Here is a 26444-nt window from a genome sequence, read left to right on the forward strand (position 1 = left end):
GTTTTAATCTCTTTTAATGACTTTTCTGATGCTTACTGTTGTATTTTTTTAGATTCCTAAACTTTTTTTTTGGATTCCTCAATGCTTAACATCTAAGAGAACTAAAAAGATAATGCTAACCAGAGAGACACCGACTTGCAGTTCTCCAAATAGAAAAGGGACAGAATATATTTGTGTAGGATATAAGATTATTACATTTATATTAATGATGACATCATTCAAGATGCTTCTATTCTTATTTTTTCTGCACTTGATAAAATGTTCTCAGAGAAATGTTAGTATGTGTCACTATGATTATTTTTTCTTTTCCCTTATATTTGTTCTGACTTTTGCTTTATGTATCCATGTTTCTTTGTTATTAGGTGTCTGATGATTTATGATGTCTATCTTCTTTGTGAATTATACCTTTTATCATTACAAATATTCACCTGTTTCATTTAAAAATAAATTTTAAAAAAGGGACAATCAGCCAGATGTTTACTCCTTCCCCTGATAGGCCTATGCCCATTCTCAGCTGAAAGGAGCTACTGATTCAAAGAACTTCACCCCTTACCCGCCTTTTAAGAATAAAAGGATAAACACCTGGAGGGGGGAATGATAAGGACAGAATGAAGGGACCAGACAGGTGATTAAATAGTTAATCTCACTAGGGATTAGAAATAGAAAATAGAAAAATATGGCAGACCTCTGTAAGTTAATTATTACTCAAGAAAGCAGGTTTGCTTAACCACAAAACCAAACAGCCTTGCTTAGCAACAGAAGCACAGGACATGCTCCCAAACAATAAACCAATGGTGGCATGAGACATATATCTTGCCCAGTGAGCTAAGTAAGTTAATGATCCCTAGGATATGTTCTCTACACACATGAAAACAAATTTGTGGACCTAGCTTGATCACACAGGGACAAGAAAACTCCTGTGCCCAATCTGGAGGAGGAGATGATGATGAAAACATGACATCTATTCAAGAAAGACAAAGAAGTCTTCTCCCCCTCCTCCCTTTTCCTTTGATTATGAAACTGTAGACCACTACGGGGAAGGCAATGGCACTCCACTCCAGTACTCTTGCCTGGAAAATCCCATGGGCGGAGGAGCCTGGTAGGCTGCAGTCCATGGGGTCGCGAAGAGTCGGACACAACTGAGCGACTTCACTTTCACTTTTCACTTTCATGCATTGGAGAAGGAAATGGCAACCCACTCCAGTATTCTTGCCTGGAGAATCCCAGGGACGGGGGAGCCTGGTGGGCTGCCGTCTATGGGGTTGCAGAGAGTCGGACACGACTGAAGTGACTTAGCAGCAGCAGCAGACCACTAAGTTCTTAGAGCACGGCATTTTTCACCTGGGCGCTTGGAGGCCTCACAGGTGTGTCATTCTCTATAACAGATCACTTCTTATCTACAATTGTGCCCTTGTTGAATTCCTCTCTGCACTGAGTCATAAAGAGCTATGGTACCAGCATTCTTCAGAGCCTCCATGAAATGACACCAATCGGTTTCACCTACACTGTGTAATGCCAGTTACATGTACATAGCATTTTGCTTTTAACTTCACACAAAATATGGTGATAATAAATGCCAATATCAATAATACGACTATTTTACAAAAGCTGGAGCTTTCAAAATAGAAGCCAGATAAAATTTATAATATGGCCTTGAGAAAAAAAGATATACAACTTAACGATGTCAGATTATAAATGCTGCTACCGCTCAGAGAATGAGTTTTCGGGTCAACTGCTGAACAACTGATAAGAATGTCCAAGTGAATCAGAATAGAGCCAAATTCCACAGCATGGGAAGTGGTCTGACTGTGATCAGATAGATTATATGCTGTTCTTAACAGTGGCAGTAGTTATCAATGAGCATTCACAAAGTGGCAGGTGCTCAGTTCGGCTCAGCTGTGTCCAACTCTCTGCAACCCCATGGCCTGCAGCATGCCAGGCTTCCCTGTCCATCACCAACTCCCAGAGCTTGCTCAAACACATGTCCTCCCAAGATTTATAATGTTAACCCAACCAATTTCATCACAAGGTCTTTGGTTCCCAAAGGATTCATGAAGGTGTCACTGTATTTTTGTGGTAACAGGGGTAGGAGAATGCCAAGGAATAGATAAGGCAGAGGAAACACCAATTTTTATCTGACGATACATCTTCTAAGTAGTTCATTTTTCAAAGTACAACTTCCAAAAGCAGTGCTTTATTTCCTTTAAATCAAAATTGTATTAAAACAAACACCAGAAGAACTGGAGGGTATCCAAATTTCAGAACAAAGAAGTGAAATAATTTGTCCAAAGAAGCAGAACCCAGGTGTTCTAGCTCCCAAGCTCATATTCTTTCTGCTGCAGCAATTGCTAATTTTACAGCCGAATATGTGCAATTGCATTTCTAGTCTAGGGGAATACAGATTTGCAAACGATGATTTTTTTTCCCCACATGTGCTTTTTTCCCCCCAATAAAGTCAGTTCACTTTTTCATTCAACACATTATCTCAACAACACACTTTCCACACACTAAAACCAAAGAAACTCTATTTTTAAGAACTTCATGGGAAGGAAAAAAAAAGTGGTTGTAAATACTGTTAAACAAACTCAGCTGTGGGCTGCGGGTGTCAATATATTCAATAGAAACCTTACCTCTTACTTGATGCACAGGAATTAGCTTTCCAGCCAGCATATCATAGACATAAAGAATCTTGCTGTGAGTGCTTGTGGCTAAAACCTCTTCACCATTAGCACTAAAACAAGCCTTAAAGATCGGAAACTTTTCCAAATAGATGCTCTGAATTTTAGGATTTGTTTTTCCATCAACCTATAAGGAATTATAAAATATTCCTTTTGATTATTTCCAAAGACCATGTATGCTGATTATAAACACTTTTCACTACAAGTCTCCACATACCTGAAATAGGGATACAGCATTATCTAGTCCAGCGACCATCACAACCTGTGCACGAGGATGGAACTGCACAGATGAGATCCGAGCAGTAGTAGGACGTTCAGCATTAGCATGCTGGCAGTTCTTCATCTGTGCAAAAATAAAGTTGAAATTTTATCAATTCAAATGGGTTAACATTATTTTCTTTAAAGCATGATGAAAAGACATTATAGTTTACAATGCAAAAGAAGGTACACTGGAATGAAAACCAGAAGACCATGGCTCTGTGACCAACTAGTATTCTAGCATAGTGTTTTACTACTCAATAATCCATTTTTACAATCTTTCAAAGCAGATTAAATCGTCAAGGCTTGGAACTCTAGTACACAATCATTTCCCTAAGATATATCCATTTGAGTTAGGAGATTTTTACTTCCATGGAAATTTTACTTAAAACTCCTACTCTGGCATCACTGTAGTCACGGTACAAAATAAGAGGCAATGAGTGGTCATTCCCAAGGTTCTATGGTTGGCATGTCCACTTAAGCAAACTCCAGGATAGTGACGGATGGGAAAACCCAGTGTGCTGCAGTTCGTAGGGTCACAAAGTCAGACATAACTTGGCAACTGAACAACAACAATGGTTGGTATGGACTGGTAATGTTTTCCTCTCGGGGTATATGGTTGTTAGTTTGAAGTAATGATGATCTCATGTGTCATTTGGACTATTTTCACGCTTTTGTTTTTACAGGCTTTTCCCTCTGCATTAAAAATGAAATTATATAAAACATCATAGTATCATATGATGTTCTGTTTTTTACCACATTTTCAAGAGGTGAATTCACTCTATGAGGAGCTAAATGAATTACCTTCAGAGTAAGGATAGACAGAATCACTCTAATAATTTACCATGATAAGATCCTCTTTTCTCATATAATTCACGTTACCATGTTATAATGGGGAAAATTACATCAAAGAGAGAAGAGTTCATTTGACAGATATCTGAAGTAAGTGCTAGGTAAGCACTTGGTTACAACAGTGAACAAGCGGGACACAGGAGTAAATTAGAAGGTAACTAGAGTAAGCTACTTTAAAAAAAAAAAAGATTTGAAAAAGGTTTATTTGCTGTATCAAGTCTTAGCTGCAGCACACGGGGATCTGTATTGCAACATGCAGTAGTTTTTGTTGCAGCAGTCTCTCTAGTTTCAATGGATGGGTGTAGCTGGGTGTAGCTGATCTGTGGTTCATGGGATCTTAGTTTCCTGACAAGGATCAAACCCAAGTCCTCTGCATTGGAAGGCAGATTCTTAACCACTGGACCACTAGGAAGTCTTGAGTAAGCCACTTCAGACAGGAAGGCCAGGAAAGACATTTCTAGGGAATTATGTGAGCAGAAAGCTAAGAATGAGTTTGCCACTGGCTGTGCTTGAAAAACAGACAGAAGACTGAGCAAGAACAAAGGTTCAGAGGCAAGAAAGGACTCAGCATGTGCAGAAAACAGAAACAAGGTCTGTGCGGCCTAAATAAGGAATAAGAGAAAAAGGGATGAGATGAAATTGACAACGTAAGCATTAAGTTAGATGCCAGGAAGAGGGTAGTGTAGACTATGATAAGAAAGCTTACAAAGAGCAATGAAAAGTGATAGGACATGATGCTTTATTTCTTAAAAGACCCTTCAGGCTACTGTAGGAAGAATGGTTGAGGAAGAAGTGGAAGTGGAGAATTGAGCCATGAAATCGTTGCCATGCAGCACGAACCGGGCTGCTGTCAACAGAAAGGATGAGAAATGCAAAAGGAGGCATCAAGCAAGAATCATAAAAGACTCCTGGGAATGTAATTTAATGTCATCATTTTTGCAAAAGGAAAAAAACACCTTACACAAATATTTATCAAGGCAAAAAGATAGCAAGCACATTTAATCCCATAGATAACAGAAAGCCATAGGTCTGAAAGTTAAGTATATTGGATTTGAGGTAATTAGCTGGTTTGGCCCAATTTTACTGATTCTCACCTTTAAGATTCCTTTAGGAAGAGATGTAGATGTGGATATGAAATTCCCAGTCCTTTGCAACAAATCATCTTCATCCTCTTCACTTTCATCTAAGTCAAACAAACCCATAAGTTTATCTTTAGAATCAATGAGATAGCCATCACCTACCCCAAACACCTGTATTTCAAACTTCAACTCCTCTCCCATTCTCCCAACCTCAATCATTTTATTTAAGCTACAACTGGTAAAAGTAAAACAGCAAAATAAATTTGAAAGAGGAAATGACAAACACATCAATGTATATGTTTAAAAGCCTGACTCTGGAATGAAAGGCACACATTCACTACAGTGACTAAAACAACATGAAATAAAGATAAACTGAGTCAACATTTAAAGAGAAACTCATAATTGTGGCAAAACTGGCAACTGGATGAACAGCAGATCTAGCTTAGCAATTCGCAAGAGAAAGAACTAGAACTTTTAGTTGACTGGACGATCACTGGTAGCAAACCATGTGTCAGAATTTCGAAGAGAGGTAATAGGCCTGCTTTGCCCCTGGAGAAGACTGATGCGTCTAGTAAAGAAAGCTGAGAAGCTAAGCAGAGTGTTTAAGGTTAAGGGGGCAAAACCTAGCACCAGAAGCCCTCTAGGGTGCCTAAGGGATCTGATAAACTACCAGGCTCTGAAGTCTTGCCACAAAAGGCAACACATAAAATTAAAGGTGAAATAAAAGAATCATAAGAAAATCTCCCAAGAACTGAAACCCAGCTTTAAAAACTCATACTGTCTCATTAGAATAAAACGTTTTAGGATCGCTAGTACCCCTTGCCCAGCCACTTACCCAAAAACAACTATACAAATTCTCTAGAGAAATATATCATTGTCCTAGACCTCTAGTTAATCAATACTACTTTTCTTTAATTGGAGTATAATTGCTTTGCCATGTTGTGTTAGCTTCTGCCATACAACGTGAATTAGCTATGTATATGCTATATACATTCCCCCCTTTCAAAGTCTCCCTCCTATCCCCTCTCTCCAGGTCATCACAGAGCACCAAGCTGAGCTTCCTGTACTATACAGAAGGTTCCCACTAGCTATCTGTTTTACACGTTAGTCGCTCAGCTGTGTTCGGCTCTTTGTAACCCCATGGACTGTAGCCCACCAGGCTCCTCTGTTCATGGAAATCTCCAGGCAAGAATACTGGAGTGGGTAGCTAGTCCCTTCTCCAGGGGATCTTCCAGACCCTGATCGAACCTGTGTCTCCTGCATTGCAGGCAGATTCTTTACCACCTGAGCCACCAGGGAAGCCCCATTTCACACACAGTAATGTATACAAGTCAATGCTACTCTCTCAATTCATCCCATCTTCCCTTCCCCACATGTCCAAAAGTCTGTTCTCTACATCCACGTCTTCTATTCTGGCCCTGCAAACAGGTGCAGTACCGTTTTTCTATTTCATACTATTTTTCATGTACAATGCCCACCACTCAATGAAACAGAACCAGGTCAATAATGGTAAGGTGAGTATAATTTGACTGAAAATCTAAGGAAAAACAAACAATCCTCACAGGAGATCTAGATAATGGAGTTATCAGACATAAAAATTTAATTATGTTTAAAACCTATGGAAAAAGAGATCAGGTCTGTGGTTTCCAGAGATTGGTGAGGCAGAGTAACATAAGGGGAAATTGGATGAAGGCAGTCAAAAAGGAAGCTTTCAGTTATAAGATCAGTAAGTACTAGAGATATAATGTACAACGTGATAAATAAAATTCTGCCATATATTATATATCAAAGTTGTTAAGATATAAATCTTAAGATGTCTCATCACAAGGAAAAATATTTCTTTTCTATAACTTTTTATCTATATGAGATGATGGATGTTCACATAAACTTATTTTGACGATCATTTCATGATGTCTGTAAGTCAAATCATTACACTGTACACCTTAAACTTATACAGTGTTGTATGTCAATTATCTCAATAAAACTGTAAGGAAAAGAAAAATTAAAACTTCATTTTTAACATATTTAATGTATTTGAAAGACACATTTTACATATTTGAAAGACAAGACTCAGAATTAAGCTAGAAAACTAGATGACTAAAAAAAAAGAACCAGGCACTTCTCTGGCAGTCCAGCAGTTAAGACTTTGCCTTCTAATGCAGGGGGTAAGGGTTTGATCCTTGGTTAGGGAGCAAAGATCCCACATGCCTCTAGGCCAAAAAACCAAAACACAAACAGAAACAAAACTGTAACAATTTCAGTAAAGACTTAAAAAACAAAACAAAATCTCAGACTATCATAAAAAGAATAAGAAAGAACCAAATAGAAATTCTAGAACTGAAAAACACAGTAATGAAAATTTAACACCCCAGTGGATGGTTTTAACAGGTATCAAAATTACATGAAGAGAGAATTAGTGGTCTAGAAAAAGGATCAGAAAAAACTATCCAGACTAAAGCACAGAAAACAAAAAGAAAATACAGAAAAGAATAGTCTACAGCCATACCACCCTGAATGCATCCAATCATCAGAAAAGAACACACAGAATGTTTAAAAAAATTTTTTAACATAAATGTAATTGATATCCCAGAAAGAAAGAACAAAAACAATTTGAAGAGATAACAGGCAAGGATTTCCAAAACTTAGAAAAGACATCTAGCCAGATTCAAGAGTACCTGTGAAGACCAAGAATACAAAGCAATCTAAAAAGACTGGGGGGAGGGGTAGATAAATTGACAAAACAGCAACATTAAAACAACTACAATATTAAGGAATTATTACTGATTACTGCAAGCATATCAGTTCAGCTCAGTCGCCCAGTCATGTCCAACTCTTTGCAAACCCACGGACTGCAGCACGCCAGGCTTCCCTGTCCATCAACAAATCCCGGAGCTTGCTCAAACTCATGTCCATTGAGTCAGTGATGCCATCCAACTATCTCATCCTCTGAAGTCCCCTTCTCCTCCTGCCTTCGATCTTTCCCAGCATTAGGGTCTTTTCCAAGGAGTCAGTTCTTTGCATCAGGTGGCCAAAGTATTAGAGCTTCAGCATTAGTCCTTCCAAAGAATACTCAGGACTGCTTTCCTTTAGGATGGACTGGTTGGATCTCCTTGCAGTCCAAGGGACTCTCAAGAGTCTTCTCCAACACCACAGATCAAAACCATCAATTACTTCAGCACTCAGCTTTCTTTATCATCCAACTCTCACATCCATACATGATGACTGGAAAAACCATAGCTATGACTAGACAGACCTTTGTCAGCAAAGTAATGTCTCTGCTTTTTAATATGCTGTCTAGGTTTGTCATAATTATTCTTCCAAGGAGCAAGCATCTTTTAATTTCATGGCTGCAGTCACCATATGCAGTGATTTTGGAGCCCCCCAAAATAGTTTGTCACTGTTTCCCCATCTATTTGCCATGAGGTGATGGGACCAGATGCCATGATCTTCACATTTTGAATGTTGAGTTTTAAGCCAGCTTTTTCACTCTCCTCTTTCACTTTCATCAAGAGGTTCTTTAGTTCCTCTTCACCTTCTACCATTAAGGGTGGTGTCATCTGCACATCCGAGGTTATTGATATTTCTCCTAGCAATCTTGATTCCAGCTTATGCTTCATCCAGTCTGGCATGAAGTACTCTGCATATGAATTAAATAAGCAAGGTGACAATATACAGCCTTGATGTACTCCTTTCCCAATTTGGAACTAGTCCGTTGTTCCGTGTCTAGTTCTAACTGCTGCTTCTTGATCTGCATACAGATTTCACAGGAGGCAGGTAAGGTGGTCTGATATTTCTATGTGTTTAAGAATTTTCCAGTTTGCTGTGACCCACATAGTCAAAGACTTTAGTGCAGTTGCTGAAGCAGATGTTTCTCCGGAATTCTCTTGCTTTTTCTATGATCCAATGGATCGTAACAGCATTACAGTTATGTTTAAAGCGGGGTGGGGGAAAGCGGTATTTCTCTTTTAATCTAGAAATTTCCCTGGCAGTCCAGGAGTTAAGATTCCGCACATTCACTTCAGGGTGCACAGGTCTAATCCCTGGTCAGGGAACTTACATAACAGTGAGCCAAAAAAAGTAATTCAGAAAAAACAAAAAATAACCTTAAAAAAAAAAATATATATATATATATATATATCTAGTATTTATAGATAAAAATAACAAATGGTGGGACTTCCCTGGTGGTCTAGTAGTTAAGAATCTGCCTTAAGGGGACAGAGTTAAGTGGTTAAAAATCTCAAGGGACATGAGTTCGATCCTTGGTCTGGGAAGACCCCTCATGCCATGGGGCATCTAAACCCATGTGATGGAATTCCTGAGCCCACACACTCTAGGGTCTGCACACTGCAACTAGAGAAAAGCCCACACACAGCAACGAAGACCTAGCACAGCCAAAAATTAACTAATTAATTTTTTTAAATAACTGTGAGATTAGAACTGTGAAGCTAGGTTATTATAGTCACCACTCTGCCAATAAGTATACTTTGGACAAATCACTTGTATCTTTTTGAACCTTACTCTTGTCATCTGTCCAATAAAGGTATTAGACTTCAGTATCCCAGATAGTAACAGACTGGCTAACCGCTGACCTAATTCATTTCCCTTTTCTCCTTGGCACAAAGACATACTCTATTTCCTGGTATTCCATGCAGTTAAGTGTGGTCTCATGACTGAGTTCTGGCCAAAAAAATGTGGGTAAAAGTATCATGTACCACTTCCAGGACAGGTTTTATTAACCTCCCTTGGTGAGCCTCTCTCACTTCTCCTATAAGTCAACTGGTAGTTGTCAATAGCTTCGGCAACTTTGGAAGGCCCAGAATGAGATGGCAGAATCTCTAAGAATTTGGGACCCTGAAGTAGAACATGACCTCACCACCCTAATTGTATGCATAGAAAAAAAATTCTACCTGATTAAGCCACTGGGATCTGGGAGATTTTCTGCTTCAGTGCTAGCATAAAACCTTATCTATAATTACATGGATCTAAAATAGAGTATTCTATGAATGCAGTATTCTAAAATGGATAATAAAATTGTATTTCACCCAGGAAGGTAAACTGGTGACCAAAGTTTGTAATTATGTCATGTTAAAAAAACATGATGACAAGATGATTAACATACCCCCCCCCAAAAAAAAACTTTGGAAAAATATTTCTCAAATAACAGCACAGTTTCATATGAAAGAGAGATAAGATTATATCTCTTCAAATGTAGGACTAGAGAGTAGGAAGATTAAATTTCAAAATAGTAAAAAATTACAACAATTAGGTCTTAAAGAGGAAAAGAGTAAGAAACAGCCAAATAAAGAGCACAACATTATTTGAAATATTTAAGCAGAGGTTAAGTTATCATCTAGCAGCTGTTGTGGAAAAGCTTCTTGCAGGGGATAAAGTCAGGTTACATCACTAAGAGTCCCTCAACTTCTAAGTATCTAGTTGGAAACCAGAAGGTAAGTTTCTACTTATTAACTGATTGAGTTTTCTATCAGAAATGTATAAAACTGGTTCCTTGTAAGGGCTCCCTATACTTGAATACCAGGACTGACATGGGTTGGGAGAAGGGAGGGAGAGGTGATGACGATAATCAAATAGAAACTCATCAGATATCAAAGATGCTAAGAAAGGAGCTCCTGTATTACAATGAAAGGATACACTGCAGAATCCCTCAAGGATTTCAAAGGTCAACTTCAAGTCTAAAATTTGTAACTCCCAAAACTCGTATCAGGTCTTGGCCAAACCATAACATCTAAACTCAAAGATCTTAACGGTAGAAAGTTTTGGTACAAGTCAAACTTAAAATCCGGAGTTGAAAAATAGGTTTTCAGGAAGTGTGTAATCATCTGGGCCTGACCTGACAGGTGCTCCTTAGCAAAACATTCCATTTCCTAGTGGATAGCTAGATCAGTTGCTCAAGTCTTTGGAAGGGGCTCTGAATCAAGAAATAACACTACTCTTTTTTTTTTTACTTAATCCTATGTCATAATGTAACATAGTTCTGTTGAAGAAAACAAAATAAAATTCATCCATTATTGCCTTTACAAGTAAAGAATATGCTACTAAGTCTTACATTATTGTAAAAGCATTTCCCTCAGAGAAATGGTAGACTTCAAAACCAGGTAGTTAAAAAAAAAAAGACATTTCAAACATTAATGAGTCTCATGAGAAACCTCAAATAATAACAGAACAACATTAGGAATCTATTTACCAATTTAAACAGAGGTGTCAACACTCACCATCTGAAGGTGTTTTCCATTTATTGGCCTCTGCCCAGGCAGGTACTCCCCCCATAGCATGCTGAAATCTAAGCAAAAACATAAAATTTTGCAGGGACCACTGTATTTATACTTTGGTACATTTACAGAATATAGGTCAGAACATAAATAGAATCTCTTCCAAAGAAGTTTTTATCTTGAAGAACAGAAGGGCTAGTCACACAGGATATTCCCAACCTGCCTAAACTGATAACCATCTAAACTAGTCCTGGATACAGGAAACCTGTATACATATTTGTTGTTACTAATTACATTTGCTGTTGCCTTATTTGTACATATAAACACACTAGATTTGGTGATTAAGTAAAGAAATAGAAATCTCTTTGTGGTTATAAATCAATGCTAACAGAATACACAATAGAATACTAGAACATGTCTGAAAGAAAATGACCAGACTGGTAAAATAAACAAACCTTCATTGTATATCCTTTGACTAAAATGGGAGCACTCCGCCCTGGAAAAAGTAACCTCCAAGAGAAGCATGCTAGTTACATTCTGGTATGTAGAAGCCTGTAAAAATCATTCTAATAGTTTAAAACAGAATCATAGACAAGTCCACCGAACTAAGCCCACTGGACAAAAATGTATGAAACTATTTTCAAAAGTTGGACAAAAGGCACATAGGACTATGCTCCCTAAGAGAAGAGAAATAACAAGAGGAGCCATGCCGTTACTGGGATTTTCCCCTCAGGGCATTTTTATAAGACCCTGACACAGAGACAAGGGGAAAATGATCAGGCTTGAAAGAAGCTGAGACAACAGGAATTTGAGGGGCAATCAACTATAGGAGAGGAAGAGAATGAGCTCCAGACATTTGCAGAGGGTGTCCACAGACACTTCTGAATACTAAGCTACACACTCACAGAATAAAATTCCATGAGGTCAAGCAAGGAACTACTCGACGGATCTAAGTTGCACAGAACCAAAGTTCAGACATTTGAGTTCAACCGGTCACAGGAAGGGTCCTTTATGAACACTCAGGGCATTCAGCAGAGATCCCAGGAAGGTCACATCTTAATAGGGCTAAAGCAGCCTAGAACAAATGCTACTCTAATGGAAGAAATCTCTAGAAACAAGTCTTGAAAGGATCAAAGTGATTTCCAAGTCATGTAACTGCCTCCCAAGGCAAAGTTAAACACACACTGAAAACATAAAACAAAATCCAGGCACTGAACAAGATTCACACTGCCCAGAATACAATCAAAATTATTCGATTTACAAAGAAGCAGAAAAATATGAACCATAAGAAGAAGAAGAAGAAAAAAAAAAAGCAGTCAACAGAAATGAAAGACCTGACAGGATTAGCACTCAAGGACTTGAAAGTAACTAATACACATAAAAACGAATGAAACTGTGCCATTTGCAGAAATGTGGATGAGTCTAGAGATTGTCACAAAGCGAACTGAGTCAGAGAAAAACAAATATCATGTAATATTGCTTATATGTGGAATCTAGAAAAATGATACAGATGAACGTATCAGCAAAGCAGAGAGAGACACAGATGTAGAGAATAAGTGTATGGTATGGATGGGGGCGGGGGGGAGGATGAACTGGGAGACTGCGATTGACATATACACACTATGTATAAATTAGGTAACTAGTGAGAACCTAACGCACAGCACAGGAGTCTACTCAATGCTTTGTGGTACCTAAACGGGAAGGAAATCCGAAAAAGAGGGGATATATGTACACGTATAGCTGATTCACTTTGCTGTACAGCAGAAACACAACGTTGCAGAGCAACTCCAATAAAAATTAATAAAAAATAAAACAGCTAATACAAATATATTCAAGTATTTAAAGGATGTATGAACATAATAAAAGGAAAAATAGCAACTAAACAGAACAAAACAAAAGGTCTAGCTGAAAAGATCTTCTCAAGCTGGAAAATATCTGAAATAAATTCACTAAATGGGTTTAACAGACTGAAAAAACTACATACTCTATTATTGTATTTATATGACATTCCGGAAAAAGCAAATCTATAAACACAGAAAATAGATCAATGCTTGTCAGGGGCTAACGGAGTTAGAAGATGAAGAGAGAATGCTGACTATCACGGGGTATAAAAGAACTTTCTCAGTGAAAGCAATGTTCTGTATCTTGATTCCATATATTAATTGTCATGGGCTTACATGACTGTACCTGCTAAACAAAATTTACAGAATGATACTTCAAAACGGTGAATTTCAATATATGTAAATTATGCTTCAATAAATCTACTGTCAAAATATAGTGATAATGTAATGAATCTCTAGGAATATAAAAAAAATTCAGTACAAAAAAATAAACATACCTTAAAATACTTTTAAAGGTACACAAGTTTGAAATAATAACGTTTCAATATAAAATCATTATTTTAAAATATGTATTTCCCAGTTCTGTTGAACTGAAAGAGCCTAGAAGTTGTGGAAAAGACATGATTTACCACATACCAACAAACAAGCTAGCGAACAATAATATCACTGGTCATACTTGGACAATGGGATTCCAAGCTTTTTGTACTTGTGTTCTCTCTCTGCTCCCTCGTAATAAAGTTTAATCATTTTCCAAGGACAATTCTTTTATGATTCAAAATGGAAATCTGACTACCCAAGAAGCTGTTGTAGCCAAAGGTTGAACAAGTCAAAATAAAATACACTTACTCTTCTTTAAGTCTCTTTTGAAGCTCATCTTTTGAAAGCTGATTTTCACTGGCATTTTTCATCATATCTTTCCGAAAACGATTGTTCATCATGTCAACCCTACAAAAAAAAGTAGAACAGTATGCTTTAGAGAACTTAAAGAATTAACATTAACAGTTGTTGCCTTTAGTATTTGGAGCAAACAACACAGGCCAAGATTTATAAGATGTGGAACATCTCAAATACACATTTTTCATTCTTCCAGAAGTAAAAAGTAAATATCTAATATTTCAGGTCACCTAATTCACCCTCTGGTGAGATATTTCAAATTCTTCTCTAAACACTGCTTACAGCCATTCACCAAAATTAATTCCAGGTAAATCACCCAAACCTTAAAATACTATGAAGGAAAAATATAGGCAAATATTTTTCTCTCTGATGCAGAACTTTTTAGTGTTAAAATCAGAAGAAAAAAAAAGATTTCACTACATATATACTTGAATATTCTGTGCCAAACGATATTAAAACAAACTTACAAGCAAACAAAAAGTGAGATGAGTTCCTCTGGTGGCTCACTGGTAAGCAATCTACCTGTAGGAAACTCAGGTTGGATCCCTGATCTGGGAAGATCCCACATGCTGCGGGGCAAGTAAGCTTAAGCGCCACAATTATTGAGCCTGAGCTCTAGAGCCTGGGAACTGCAACTCCTGAGACCATGAGCCACAACTAGAGAAGCCCATATGGCCTAGAGAAGCCACCACAATGAGAAGTTCACACACTGCACTAGAGAACAGCCCTCACTCTCCACAACCAGAGAAAAGCCCAAGCAACATCAAAGACACGGCACAGCCAAAAATAAATAAATAAAATTATATAGCTTGTAAAGCTAAAAGATAACGTGCAATAAATGTGACATTAAAAGGTTTGAAATTCTCAATTACGTAAGGAGCTAATATACTAAAATCATTAATAAACAGTCTCATCCTACGATATGCAACAACATGGATGAACACTATGTGAAATAAAACAGACAGGGAAGAAAAATACTGCATGATCTCACTTATGCGTGGACTCTAAGGAGTAGAACAGACAAAAGCCAAGAGTGGAATGACCATTACCAGGGCTGAGAAGGTAGACGAAACAGGGAGATGCTGGTCGAAGAGTACAAACCTGCAGTTATGCAGGATAGAGAGCTAATGCAAAGCATGACTACAGTTAGTAATAGTATTACACGCTGGAAATCTGCAAAGTGAGGAGATTTCAAGTGCTCTCACTACAAATAAAAATGGTAACTCTTTGAAGAAATGGAAACGCAATTAATTTACATGATGCAGTAATAACTTCACTACGTATATTTATAGCACATTATCATGTTGTACACCTTAAACACATACAACTTTTATTTGAAAAGTAAACCGAATGAAACAGTGTTTAGTAGGCAAACAAGCAAAGAAATAATAGAGACTACTTTTAAGAAATACCAATGACTAACAAAAACTGATTTTCTCAACAAAAATTAAGTAGGTATTACCCACCCATTAAATTGACAAGGTCTGAAAACAGAGAAATTAAGGTTTTTAAAAAGCAGTAAAATAGATACTTTTCAACTGAAAAGTAAACTGGTAGAACTTCAGAGTCAGCCTGGTAGTAATTATCAACAACCCTAGAAATGTCTCCTCTTTGATTAAATTATTCTGCCTCTGAAGACTGGAGCCTCATTCTCTGCTTCCTTTTCAAACCTATCCTCTTTCTCACTGTATCCTCATCCTCACCCCCAACTCCATCCCTGCACTCCTTCAGGGGGGCAGCAATGGAATATCTGGCATCCAGTTCTAAGGATAAGTGGTGGCAGAGTTCAATAAAGAAGCTCCTTCGCCCCAGTGATGTTGCATATTTATGTCTGTGGCTTCAACTTCTGGCCTTAGATTTCACAAATTCATTTTCTAATTTAAAAGAAAAAAGAATCTTCCTTAAATAATTTTAAAAGAAAAAGGTTTATGCATAAACATACCCATCTCACCATTAATTTATTAAAAAAAAATAACTTACCCAACAACAGCTATGTAAATTATGGTTAAATCATATAATGGATTATAATACATCCATTTTAAAGTGTTTATAAGGTTTTTTAAATTAATTAGGGAGAAATGCTTGTAATACAGTACATTCTCCCTACGTGTGCATGCTTGCTAAGTTGTTTCAGTCATGTCCAACTCTTTGCAACCCTTGGACTTGGAGCCCTCCAGGCTTTTCTGTCTATGGAATTCTCTAAGCAAGAATACTGGAGTGGGTTGCCATGCCCTTCTCCAGGAGATCTTTCCAACCCAGGGATCAAACCCATGTCTCTTATATCTCTTGCACGGGCAGGCGAGTTCTTTACCACTAGCGCCACCTGGGAAGCCCATGTAAATTATGGTTAAATCATATAATGGATAATATATCCATTTTTAAAGTGTTTACAAGTTTTTTTTAAAACTGGGGAGACATGCTTGCAATATAATACATTCTCATAAATTAAAGTATATACTGTGCATGGTGGCTAATTTTTTTTAGTCTTTTCTCCATTTCAGGCATGTGTTAAGAGCTCTACATACCCTATTTAATCTCAAGAGCCTTCTGATATAGTTATTATCTCCATTTTACAAAGGAGAAAAGACAGATTCCAAACCGGCCTGTAGTCAGTTAGAACTGGCCAAATTGGGAACCAAACTCAGGTCTGATCCCCAAACACTATGCTCTCTTAGCTTTTCTATAGAGCACAGAAGAGAGGAGAGATGCATGCCAACATGTTAACAGTGGTTCTCCCTCAGCGATGGGATTATGAATGATCTTTGCCATATACTTTCCAGTAGTTTTTAAATCTTCACAGAATCACATATTCAGAAACAGAACATTCTTAAAACCTGAAAAACAACTCCTGAAGCATCCAGAGGGATTTCAGAAAAAAATCAGGCAACCTACATCTCCTCATCTTCATCTTCTTCATCCAGCCAAACTGGCTTCTTTTGAGGTAGAAAATTATCTTTTGCTTCCTTCTCCACTTCTGAGTCATCTGAGTCTTCCTGTACTTGAACCTAGCGAAGACAAAATACCCACAAGCACTGAGTCCTTCTTATCTCTTGGTGGCAGACTTTGTAGTTAGACTGTTTGTAGAATGGTCTGTTTTTATGGCCCTCTGATCAAATTATGTGACAGAATGCTACCACAGCAAATGCTAGAGGCAGAATAGAAAACCAGATTAGAGAAATGCACCACCCACTGGACAGGTGAGGTAAGAAAGAACAGTCTAGGAGAAAAAGTCAACTTGCTGAGAAAATAAAAAAACTGAAGAGTAAAAGGTAAGTTAGATAAGACAGCAGGGAAAATCACAAACTACACAAATCACAGGATCAGAGGCAGACTGACACCAAAGATAAAATAACATGATTGAATGTTATGACTAAACCATATTTCATATTGAGACATACTTCTCTATTTTTCTTAACTGTTCTTGATCCTCTGCCTACTTAAGAAACTTTATACTACACAATCAAATCTAAATCTAGACCACAGAATTTACCCTGAAGTGAGCTTGGCTTTCCAAAAACCACATGATAGGTATGTTCAAATGATTTATACCTGCTCTGTTACTAGCCTATGATCCTTCAAAGCCCAATAAACCCCATTTCACCATTTCTTTTCCTGACTGGGAAACTATCACATACTTGCGCATTTTCCCAGTATTATTTCTCTATCTCCTGGCTAGATTCTGCAACCTCTCCCATAAGCACCCAAAGGATGTTCTGGCAATCAACTGATACTTGCTAGATTTGTGTTTCTTTATCAAATTGAGTAATCCTCAGGAAGGCTTTGCTCTTCTACCCTATGTATTATTGTATAGGCTCCCTCTACACAAATTTATCTTCCTTTCTTGAATGTCTTTTCTTCAGCATTTCACTGACATAGTTGAGTTCTATCTTCTGCCTCTGCCACTAGTATCTAACTCCAAAAAGGCAGGGATGTTTGCCAGTTTTTGTCCATTGCTGTTTCTCTTGCAGTGCCTAGAATATTGCCTAGGACTTCCTATCTTGGAAGATAAGCCAGATAAAGGATTTTTTTCTTAAAAACCATGCAAAAAATTTATAATCATTATAATCAATCAATCGTTCAGGGTTTTCACTGCCAGGAAATCTGCCGCCGAATTGGTTCACAAATATTTAAAAGACGAATACAAAAGTTGGCCAGTCAATCACTTAGTATGATTGTTAAAACATCAGACAGACTCCCAGGCCTGTGCGCAGGAATTCTAATTCCACAGACTGCCAGTCCTGTGCCCAGGAATTCTGATTTCGCAAACGAAGCGGAACTCCTCAATCACTGCATAGTATTGAGGCAGGTGATGCAACGACTAAGGGGGAGAAGATAGTGGGGATGAGCCACAAAAGATGCCCACGATTAAAACAGTCTAAACGAATATCAGGGCTTCCCAGGTGGCGCTAGTAGTAAAGAACCCGCCTGCCAATGCAGGAGACTTAGGAGACGCGAGTTCGATCCCTGGGTCTGGAGAAGGCATGACAAGCCACTCCAATAATCTTGCCCGGAGAATCGCATGGACAGAGGAGCCTGGTGGGCTACAATCCACAGTGTTGCAGAGTTGGACAGGACTGAAGCGACTGTGCGCGCGCGCAAGCAAACGAGTTATGTATTGAGCGCCTACTGGATACCTGGCGCAGCGGCTCCCAAGCAGGCCAAGAAAGGGGCGATCCCCGCCCTCCTAGGACTTTAAAGCTGGCACCCCAAGGCGCCCGTGTTCCCGGCTCCCCACCACCTGAGCGCTTCCAGGCACCGCCCCCCAGCGCCCAGGCTCCGCCCCCGGGGGCTCGCAGCCCACCGCGGGCCCAAGCAGCGCGAGGTGGCCTCCCTCACCCGCGGGACCCGTAGACGCCGCAGCAGCGCATCCTCGTCGTCCTCCAAGTCGCCGAAAACCAGCTCCTCCAGGCGCCGCTCTACTGCCGGCTTGTCCGCCTCTAGCGTCAGACGGTTCCGCAGTCGGAGCCGTTTCTCCTCCTCCGCCGCAACTGAGATTGCAGCGGCCGCCGCGCGCGGCCAGGCCAGCGACTTCCGCTGGCATGAGGGGGCAGCCTTTCGGGGCGGCCCGCCCCACCGCGCTCCGGCTCTCCGGTCCGGCCTCACTTGGGTCTTGCGGTCCGGCCTCACTCGGCGCCTTCTTTCCGGCGGCATCTTTGGGTTTGAGAAGAAAAGAGGCGCTCACGTGGAACCTCACTGCGCATGCGCTGAGGCCGCAGGTGGCCGGAAGAAGGCTGCACCGCCTTTGAGCATGTGACCAACACTGTGTTCTTGTGTAACGCCCACTCCCCTCACGAGCCCCTCCCCGTGTGGGAGTTCCTCCGGGAGGACCAATCTTCCGGGTGGAGGGGAAGCGGAGTGACTCGAGTGGAAATTTTTTTCCAACATAACTTCGCAGTTGTAACTGATTGAAAGGGTATAAAGAAAGCCAGAGATGACAGGCTGAAACTTTTACTCTTTTTCTTGCCTTTTTAACCACTCGACTTACACGAGCCCCAATCGCCTTTTCCACCCCTTCGTCTTGGTACGACCCTTGGAGTACGGAGCCTGCAGAGGGTCCCACGCTGGAAGACAGATAGGAGGGTATGTAGGGAAGCGGGCCAATCGGGGCGCGGGTCACGGCGCAGGCGCGTTGAGGAGGGAGGGCTATGCTAATGTTGTTGATATCCTGGGGCCACCCGAGTTAAAGGGGGGAAATCCGGGGGCTGCCTTAGCCGCCACCAGTCTGGGCCCAGCCGGGGCTCCCTTGTAGTCGCCGTAGTCCCGGGGAGAGGCGCCTGCCCCCAGCTCGGGAGGGGGCGCCGCGGGCCCGGGGAGCGCGGACAACCCCTACCCATGAGGCCCTGATGGAAAACACAAAGGATCTGGTGAGAGCCGAGCGCGGCAGCTGCTTTGTGTGCCAGGTGGGGGGGACGCCCGCAGCTCCCTGACCCCAGGAACCCGTGCAGCCCCCTGACCCCGCTCCCAGGCCTGCTTCTCCTATCCCACGCCCCCTCCACCTCCGGAGGCCCCCTCCCCCTGCCGGCCGTTAAACGATTGAGGGGTGTCCCCTCCCCCCACTCCCCTCAGCCCTGGACTCCTCGGGGTTCTCTCTATCCCCTTCACTATCTGGAAAACAAATTTTAGAAGAAAGTTCTCTTCATTCCACCCCACCCCACCCCCTTTAGCTCTGGCTCGGGGAGAAAGACTGGATTTGAGACTTCCTTTTTTGACCGCCCAGGGTCGGGGAGTGGAGTCCTCGCGTCTCCCGCGGGGCAGAGTTAGGGTGTTTTGCGTGGGAAGGCGCCTTAAGGCTGTGGGGCAGGCGCCGCGAGGCGTTTCGCACGTGGAGGTGGAAAAATTGAAAAGGGGCGGAGTGGGCACGTGTGGGAGGGAGCGGTGGGAGTGGTGTTGGGGAAGTAGTCGCCTTTTAAGAGGGTTCTAAGTTGGTGGGCTTTTATGACTATTGTATTCTCTTTTGTGAAATAAGAATCCTAACATTTCAGAGTCGGAAGAGACATTAGAGGTCACCCAAAGCCGCCGTCCCCTGTGCAGCCTCCCTGACAAGTGGTAGGTAGCCTGACCTTTGCCTAAACCCCTCCAAACACTGAGCGCTCGCTGCTGCCCAGGAAAGCCCTTTCTGTTCAGTTGGTATGATTGTTGTTTACTTATCCTTATTAGACTCTTCAGTCTCATTCATGTCTTTGTTAAGTGGATTCCCCTTTTACTTCTCAAATTTTCTCTCACATCCTCCTCACCCACCCCACTGCCCATTGGCCTATATTTTGTGTGCCAGGAAAGAACGGCCAGGAAGTAGGGGAAGGAGGGCTTACGAGATAGTGAGGGCCGGCTGAAAACTTGGCTAGGTCGGTTCAGATGTGCTGGCTTATATGTCTGAGAATGGATGCTGTTTTTCTGCAGGAAGCTTGGAAAATAGGATCTAGGGATTTCATGGCTGTTTTCTCTCACTAGTGTTTTTTTTTTAAGTTACAAGTTTCAGGATCCTGTCCCAAAGCACATTTCTCTATGTCTAAGTAACTTTTCCTAAGGATGCCTAAAATCGCCTCTTGGAGATAGTACCAAAGCCTATAGGAAGCAGCTCTTGGTAGAGGGATAATCAGAACTGCACTCCTCCCCCACCTGCCTTCGGAACTATGTTTTTCTTTCAAGCTGGGCTTCCTTCTCAAGGCCCCTCCTTCACAATACTTTCTCTGGTTTTTGGTTTTTTTTTTCCAATTTTTAATGAGATTTGAAACTTTTGCAGTACTTTATAATCTTTGCGTTAGAGTTTGCAATATTTTTCATGCTCCTTCCATTGGTATGCACAGTAGTTATCACACAGTGGTTGAGATCGCTCAGTTCTACTACAGTAACTTAGCATTCTTCTAATATTCTCCTTCATTTGGTGAGCTGTGCTGCTTCCAAAAGTTGTTTTATTGGCATAGGAATCTTGAGGGCACACGTTTTCCTGTTCCTAATGTGGTGAAGTGGTAATCAAGACATAACAGATAAAATGGAAAAGTAATGAATCTGGTGGGCTTCCCTGGTGGCTCCGTGGTAAAGAATCTGTCTGCCAGTGCAGGAGATGTAAGTTCAATCCCTGGGTGGGGAAGATCCCTATAAAAGGAAATGGCAACCCATTGCAGTATTCTTGCCTGGGAAATACCATGGACAGAGGAGCCTGGTGGGCTACAGTCCTTGGGGTTCCAAAAGAGTAAGACACACAACTTAGCAACTAAACACCACCACCAATGAATCTGGTAAAAAAGCCAGAGAATAAATTTCACTTTAAACTCCCAGCCCCCTCTTTAAAATATTAGAGCACAGGAATTTTTTTCTCTCCCTTTCTTACAATTTGGAGACTGTTGCTCTCCAAGTATTTTAATGTGCTTACACTGTTTTTTTTTTGTTTACCTCAACACCAATGAGTGGTTAGAAAGAAAATAGCTGTCTTTTTTTGTACCACCTCCTTCTCTGAATAACAAATAGCTTCTATTTATATAGGACACCATACTTTGGGCTTCTGGGTGCTTTGCAAATTATGGCAAAAACTGTCTTGAGTAAAGATTGGTTCATAAGTATCTTATGTTTAAGACAGTTTTTTATTGTCCAGTTTTTTTATTTTATACACACTTTGACACATATTTTCACTAAATTTAGTCACTAAAAGTTAACAGGGGAGTGAATACTAGATAAGTGATAAAAGTTAATGGAGCTGTATAATTCTATCATGAAAGTTTCCATTAATGTGGAGTTCCCAAGTTCCTATTCACTTTAAACGTGAGTTGTCATGACTTACATTGACTGACTTTGGAGATATTTGCATCGTAAACATACTAGACAGGAACAACTGGTTTTATTTTGAAAGAAGATACTACTGTGTATTTTTATGACTGATGATATGTTGATTTAATCAGTGTATAAACCGTAGGTGTTCAGAGGCTTCAAACCCTCAGTTACATTGGAAATTAAAACAATTTAAATTGTTTTAAATGTAACATAGTAGTCAAAGGAAGGTAAAACTATAGCTTAGAAGTGAAAGTGAAAACAGCATACTAGTTTTACAAATAATAAACTACTAGATTACTAAAAACCAAGCATTCTCAGTGGTTTGAGTGACCACATCCTAAAATTAGAGGTCACTATTCTTTTGGTTGCGCCTTTGTTTCTTAATTTTTCATCTTTAAAATGGAATGTTTGCTAAAGAAAATTTAACTTTTTCACATTTATAATGTTAAGAAAATCTATGATTTAATTTCAGATTCAAAAGAGAGAGGAAAACATCAGGATGGTAGAAGAGGAAGGACTTAACAACAGTTAAACTAAGATATGCCTCCTAACACTAGGATATTCTTAACTGTCCAAGGCTACTTTTAATTTTGTATAAAACTTGCACAATAGTTTGATTTAATCATGAATTTTAAATACTTTTTTTTTTTTAGAAGTTTTCTTCCCACAAATTTAGAATTTCTCTTCTTTCTTTACTGCAACCCACAAGGAAGGGTGGAAAGAAAATAATTCCCATTTGAATAAACCCTGAAGTTGAGGGGATGAAGTGATACAGTATGAGGGGCGCTGGCAAACTAGGTTAGCATTTCAGTTCTGCCTCTAAATAACTTAGTAGCCCTTGCTGGACAAGATTCTGTCCCTCAGTTTTCTCATCCTTAGAGTAGAAGGGTTGGTCTGGAATTAACATCCAATAGAACTTTCTGCAGTGATGAAACTGTCCTGTATCTGTGCCATCTGTATGGTGGCCACTAGCCACAGGTGTTTCTTGAGGTCTTAAAAAGGTAACTAGTGGGACCAAGGACCCCAATTTCCAAGCTGATTTAATCAACTGTGAATTTAAATAGCTACATAGCTACATGTCTGCCACATTGGACATACACATAGAAGACAGTGTTATATAAAAATGTAAACCTCTCTCTTACAGGTTATCATCCAGTAGGTCTGCAGTGGAGCCTAGAAATGCATACTTCAGAAAAGTTTTTATCAGACCGGTTAGAGAAACACTGTATGAGAAGATTTCTGAGGCACTTTCTAGTTCTGACGTTAGGATTGATAACTTAAAATGTAGCATAGTGGAAATGAGCTGTGGACAAAGTTGTCAGACTGGCCCGGCTCTTGCTCTGCCACCTCCTCACCTGTGATCTGTCAAGCTTCATTTTCCTCACCTACATAAGGGCCAGACGTCAGTCCTGCCTTCCTCCCAAGGTTTCTATAAACCTCCAGTCAGATGTGATGACCACTATGTAATAAAATGTGAGCTGCTGTAAACTGTAAAATGTTAAGATATCTTTCCAGAATGCCTTTTTCTTTTTTCCCTTTTCACTGTATTATCTAATTCATACTTATGGAACTAGTTGTATACAGTAGTCATTAATTTAGTAATTTCTTGTCCTCCCAACTATTTGGGATAGTTTATGATCTAGTGTTAGGACATGCATATTAAGTTTAACACTTCTTTGCATTTCTGGTATCAGCATGATTTTGGGGTATATTTCTCAGTACATATTAGATAATACCATTTATTCACTTTACTATTAGACTTCAAAACTTTAATTAGTTTTGGATTATTTTATATATCAGAGAAATAACTCACATGATTGTGTTTCAGCTGTTCCATTATCAATACCCTATAGTTATTATTGTTCGTGGTTGTACATATTTTGAGCAACCAGCTCCAAATATTTTTTTGAAAGATAAACACCAAGAGAATGTCATCATTTTACATCAATATTTTTAGGTATATCAAATTAACATGATGCTGAATAACCTATTTAACCTATTTTTGTTAAGATTCATAAAAGCTCTTGTTTGATTATTTAAAATACATTTAGACTTTAGCCTAGCCTTAGTATGAATTCTGTTATTTGGATGGAATTGATACCTAATATGAATGATCTTAAAGACCATCTAGGTTATTGCATTTCAGAGTTAATTTTGATGAGGTCATTTTATTTTTAATTAGCTTTTCAAAAGGTTCATACTTAAGGGTTCATAACTGTCTTCTGAAGAACTGAAGGCTCATTCATACAGATTATTTTATTTTTCAGACATCTTCCTGTGTGGTAAGTGGTATTTTTCTTATCTAGAAGAGAAGGAAATTGAGACCCAAATAATTGTTACATCCAAAGTCCTAAGTAATGAAGTACCAGGACTTGAACCCAAAAAGATAGAAATTTTTATTTTTTATATGTCAAAGATAACATTTTTGCTCACTATAGCTTTACATTTTAGAATATTGTCATGTAGAATATTGTCCTATCCTTCTCTGGGTACTTTTCATTTTCTCTGGGTAGGATATTCAAGATATTATTGCTTTCAGTTTTAATGATTATATCATTGGGATAGATATGTTCTCTCATGTTTAACTTGTGGGAAACAAAAGCCCAACAATCCCAAATCTTTACCATTTATTTTTGCCCTAATAGTAAGCTTAAGAAGCAGGAAGGCACTTCTGTTTAGCCCAGTAAATTGTATTTTGATAGGGGAATAAGGAAGAGAACAGCAAGAACTGAGTAGCTCCATAGCATCTCTATGTCATTACAGAGTATATATTAATTCTTATTTTGAACTTCTTCGGTTTACATGTACAACTTTCAAACTTAGGATTCTGGAAAACTTATATTCCATGATTAAATATAAAACTTTGACAATTATATGGGTACAATTAATAGGGTACAGTGGTACCCTATTGGTATGGATAATGGAGAATTGGTTTAACTTTTGATTAGTTTATTCATACTGAGATTATATTATTAATTTGTTGTTATTTAGTCGCTAAGTTGTGTCTGACTCTTTTGTGACCCCATGGAGTGTAGCCCATCAGGGTCCTCTGTCCATGGGATTTGCTAGGCAAGAATACTGGAGTTGGTTGCTGTTTCCTTCTCTGGGGGATCATCTCGACCCAGAGATAAACCTGCATCTCCTGTATTGGCAGGTGGATTCTTTACCATTGAGCCACCAGGGAAGCCCTATACTGTTGTTTATATGTGCTTGCATTTAGAGTCTCAAATGTTTTCTGTAAAATTTCTCCTGGAGAGGTTTACACTTTTATTGGAACCTGTGGGTGATTATATGAATAAGTTAACGGTTATACCCTTTAATTCCTTTGTAGATTGTATAAGGAGGAAGTTTCTTCAGGGAGACGATCACGGTAGGCAAATGAAATTCTAGTACAATTAGTGACTTTTTCCTGTATTTCATCACTGTAAAAACCTCTTTTTTACTTTTCATTATATAAGTGTTACATACTTGCTATTTAAAAAAAAGAAAATGAAAAATATAGAAAAGTTAAAATTATCTTCCTATCCTATTCCCACCGTTAGTAGTTTAGCTATTCCTTCCAAAATCTTTCTAAATACATACATAAACATATATATATCAATCTCCATGTATATCAGCACACATTATTTCTTTTAATAAAAAAAAATGAGTCATATTACTCATATTTGGCAATTTATTTTTTTTCGATCAGTATTTTACCTGTTGTTAATCATCCACCTACTGATGGTTAGATTGCCTTCATTTTTTTGCTATTACATTATTACTATAAGAAATGGTCTTCCATGTGGATTTTTGTGTCCCATGAGTGTATCTGAAGGATGGGTTCCTTAAAGTGGAATTTCCTGGTCAACAGACATACTCATCTCATAAGTAATACAAATTACTTTCCAAAAAGATGGCATACATTTGCCTTTCTATGTGAATATGTGTGAGTGCTTTTTCTCTTGTACATAAATTTGCCAATGCCAGATATCATCAGTCTCTCTATTTTTACCAGTATATTAAATTTTTAGAGGTAGTTAATAATAAAAATTTACTTTTATTTTTATAAAATGAAAGATCCCTTGCAGCAATCTTTTCCCAGTTCAGCTTTTATGAGACAGTTATTTTTAATTCTTTTATTTTTGATTTAGTATCTATCTCCATAATTCTAAATAGTAAACTTCCATTACCTGGAGTATGAGTCTCAGATACCTTCTTTTGACATCCTCTGTGCTGGATGAGCAGTTACCATATATGCCCTAATATTAGGCAAGGTTTCCCCATCACCTTATAAGTCATCTTACCACTTAATATTTCAAGTCTTGAGTGACTGTATGAGTACCTAATGTGATTTCTCAGTTTTATTTT

At 39.1% G+C, this 26444-nt stretch overlaps 1 protein-coding gene across 1 annotated transcript in view; it reads right to left on the minus strand.

Annotated features, from left to right (window-relative positions):
- The window catches only part of UTP18 (UTP18 small subunit processome component), a 55364-nt gene extending 36297 nt beyond the window's left edge, over window positions 1-19067 (minus strand). The window contains exons 1-7 of the mRNA XM_052658222.1: window positions 18666-19067; window positions 16722-16834; window positions 13782-13880; window positions 11098-11165; window positions 4883-4971; window positions 2896-3021; window positions 2631-2805 (exon numbers count right to left, since the gene is read on the minus strand). Coding sequence (XP_052514182.1) covers window positions 2631-2805; window positions 2896-3021; window positions 4883-4971; window positions 11098-11165; window positions 13782-13880; window positions 16722-16834; window positions 18666-18980 — 985 coding nt within the window. The 5' untranslated portion in view covers window positions 18981-19067. The remainder of the gene's footprint in view (window positions 1-2630; window positions 2806-2895; window positions 3022-4882; window positions 4972-11097; window positions 11166-13781; window positions 13881-16721; window positions 16835-18665) is intronic.
- Window positions 19068-26444: the final 7377 nt, after the last annotated feature.

The sequence above is a fragment of the Budorcas taxicolor genome, chromosome 19 (assembly GCF_023091745.1).
Source record: "Budorcas taxicolor isolate Tak-1 chromosome 19, Takin1.1, whole genome shotgun sequence".
Lineage (NCBI taxonomy): Eukaryota > Metazoa > Chordata > Mammalia > Artiodactyla > Bovidae > Budorcas > Budorcas taxicolor.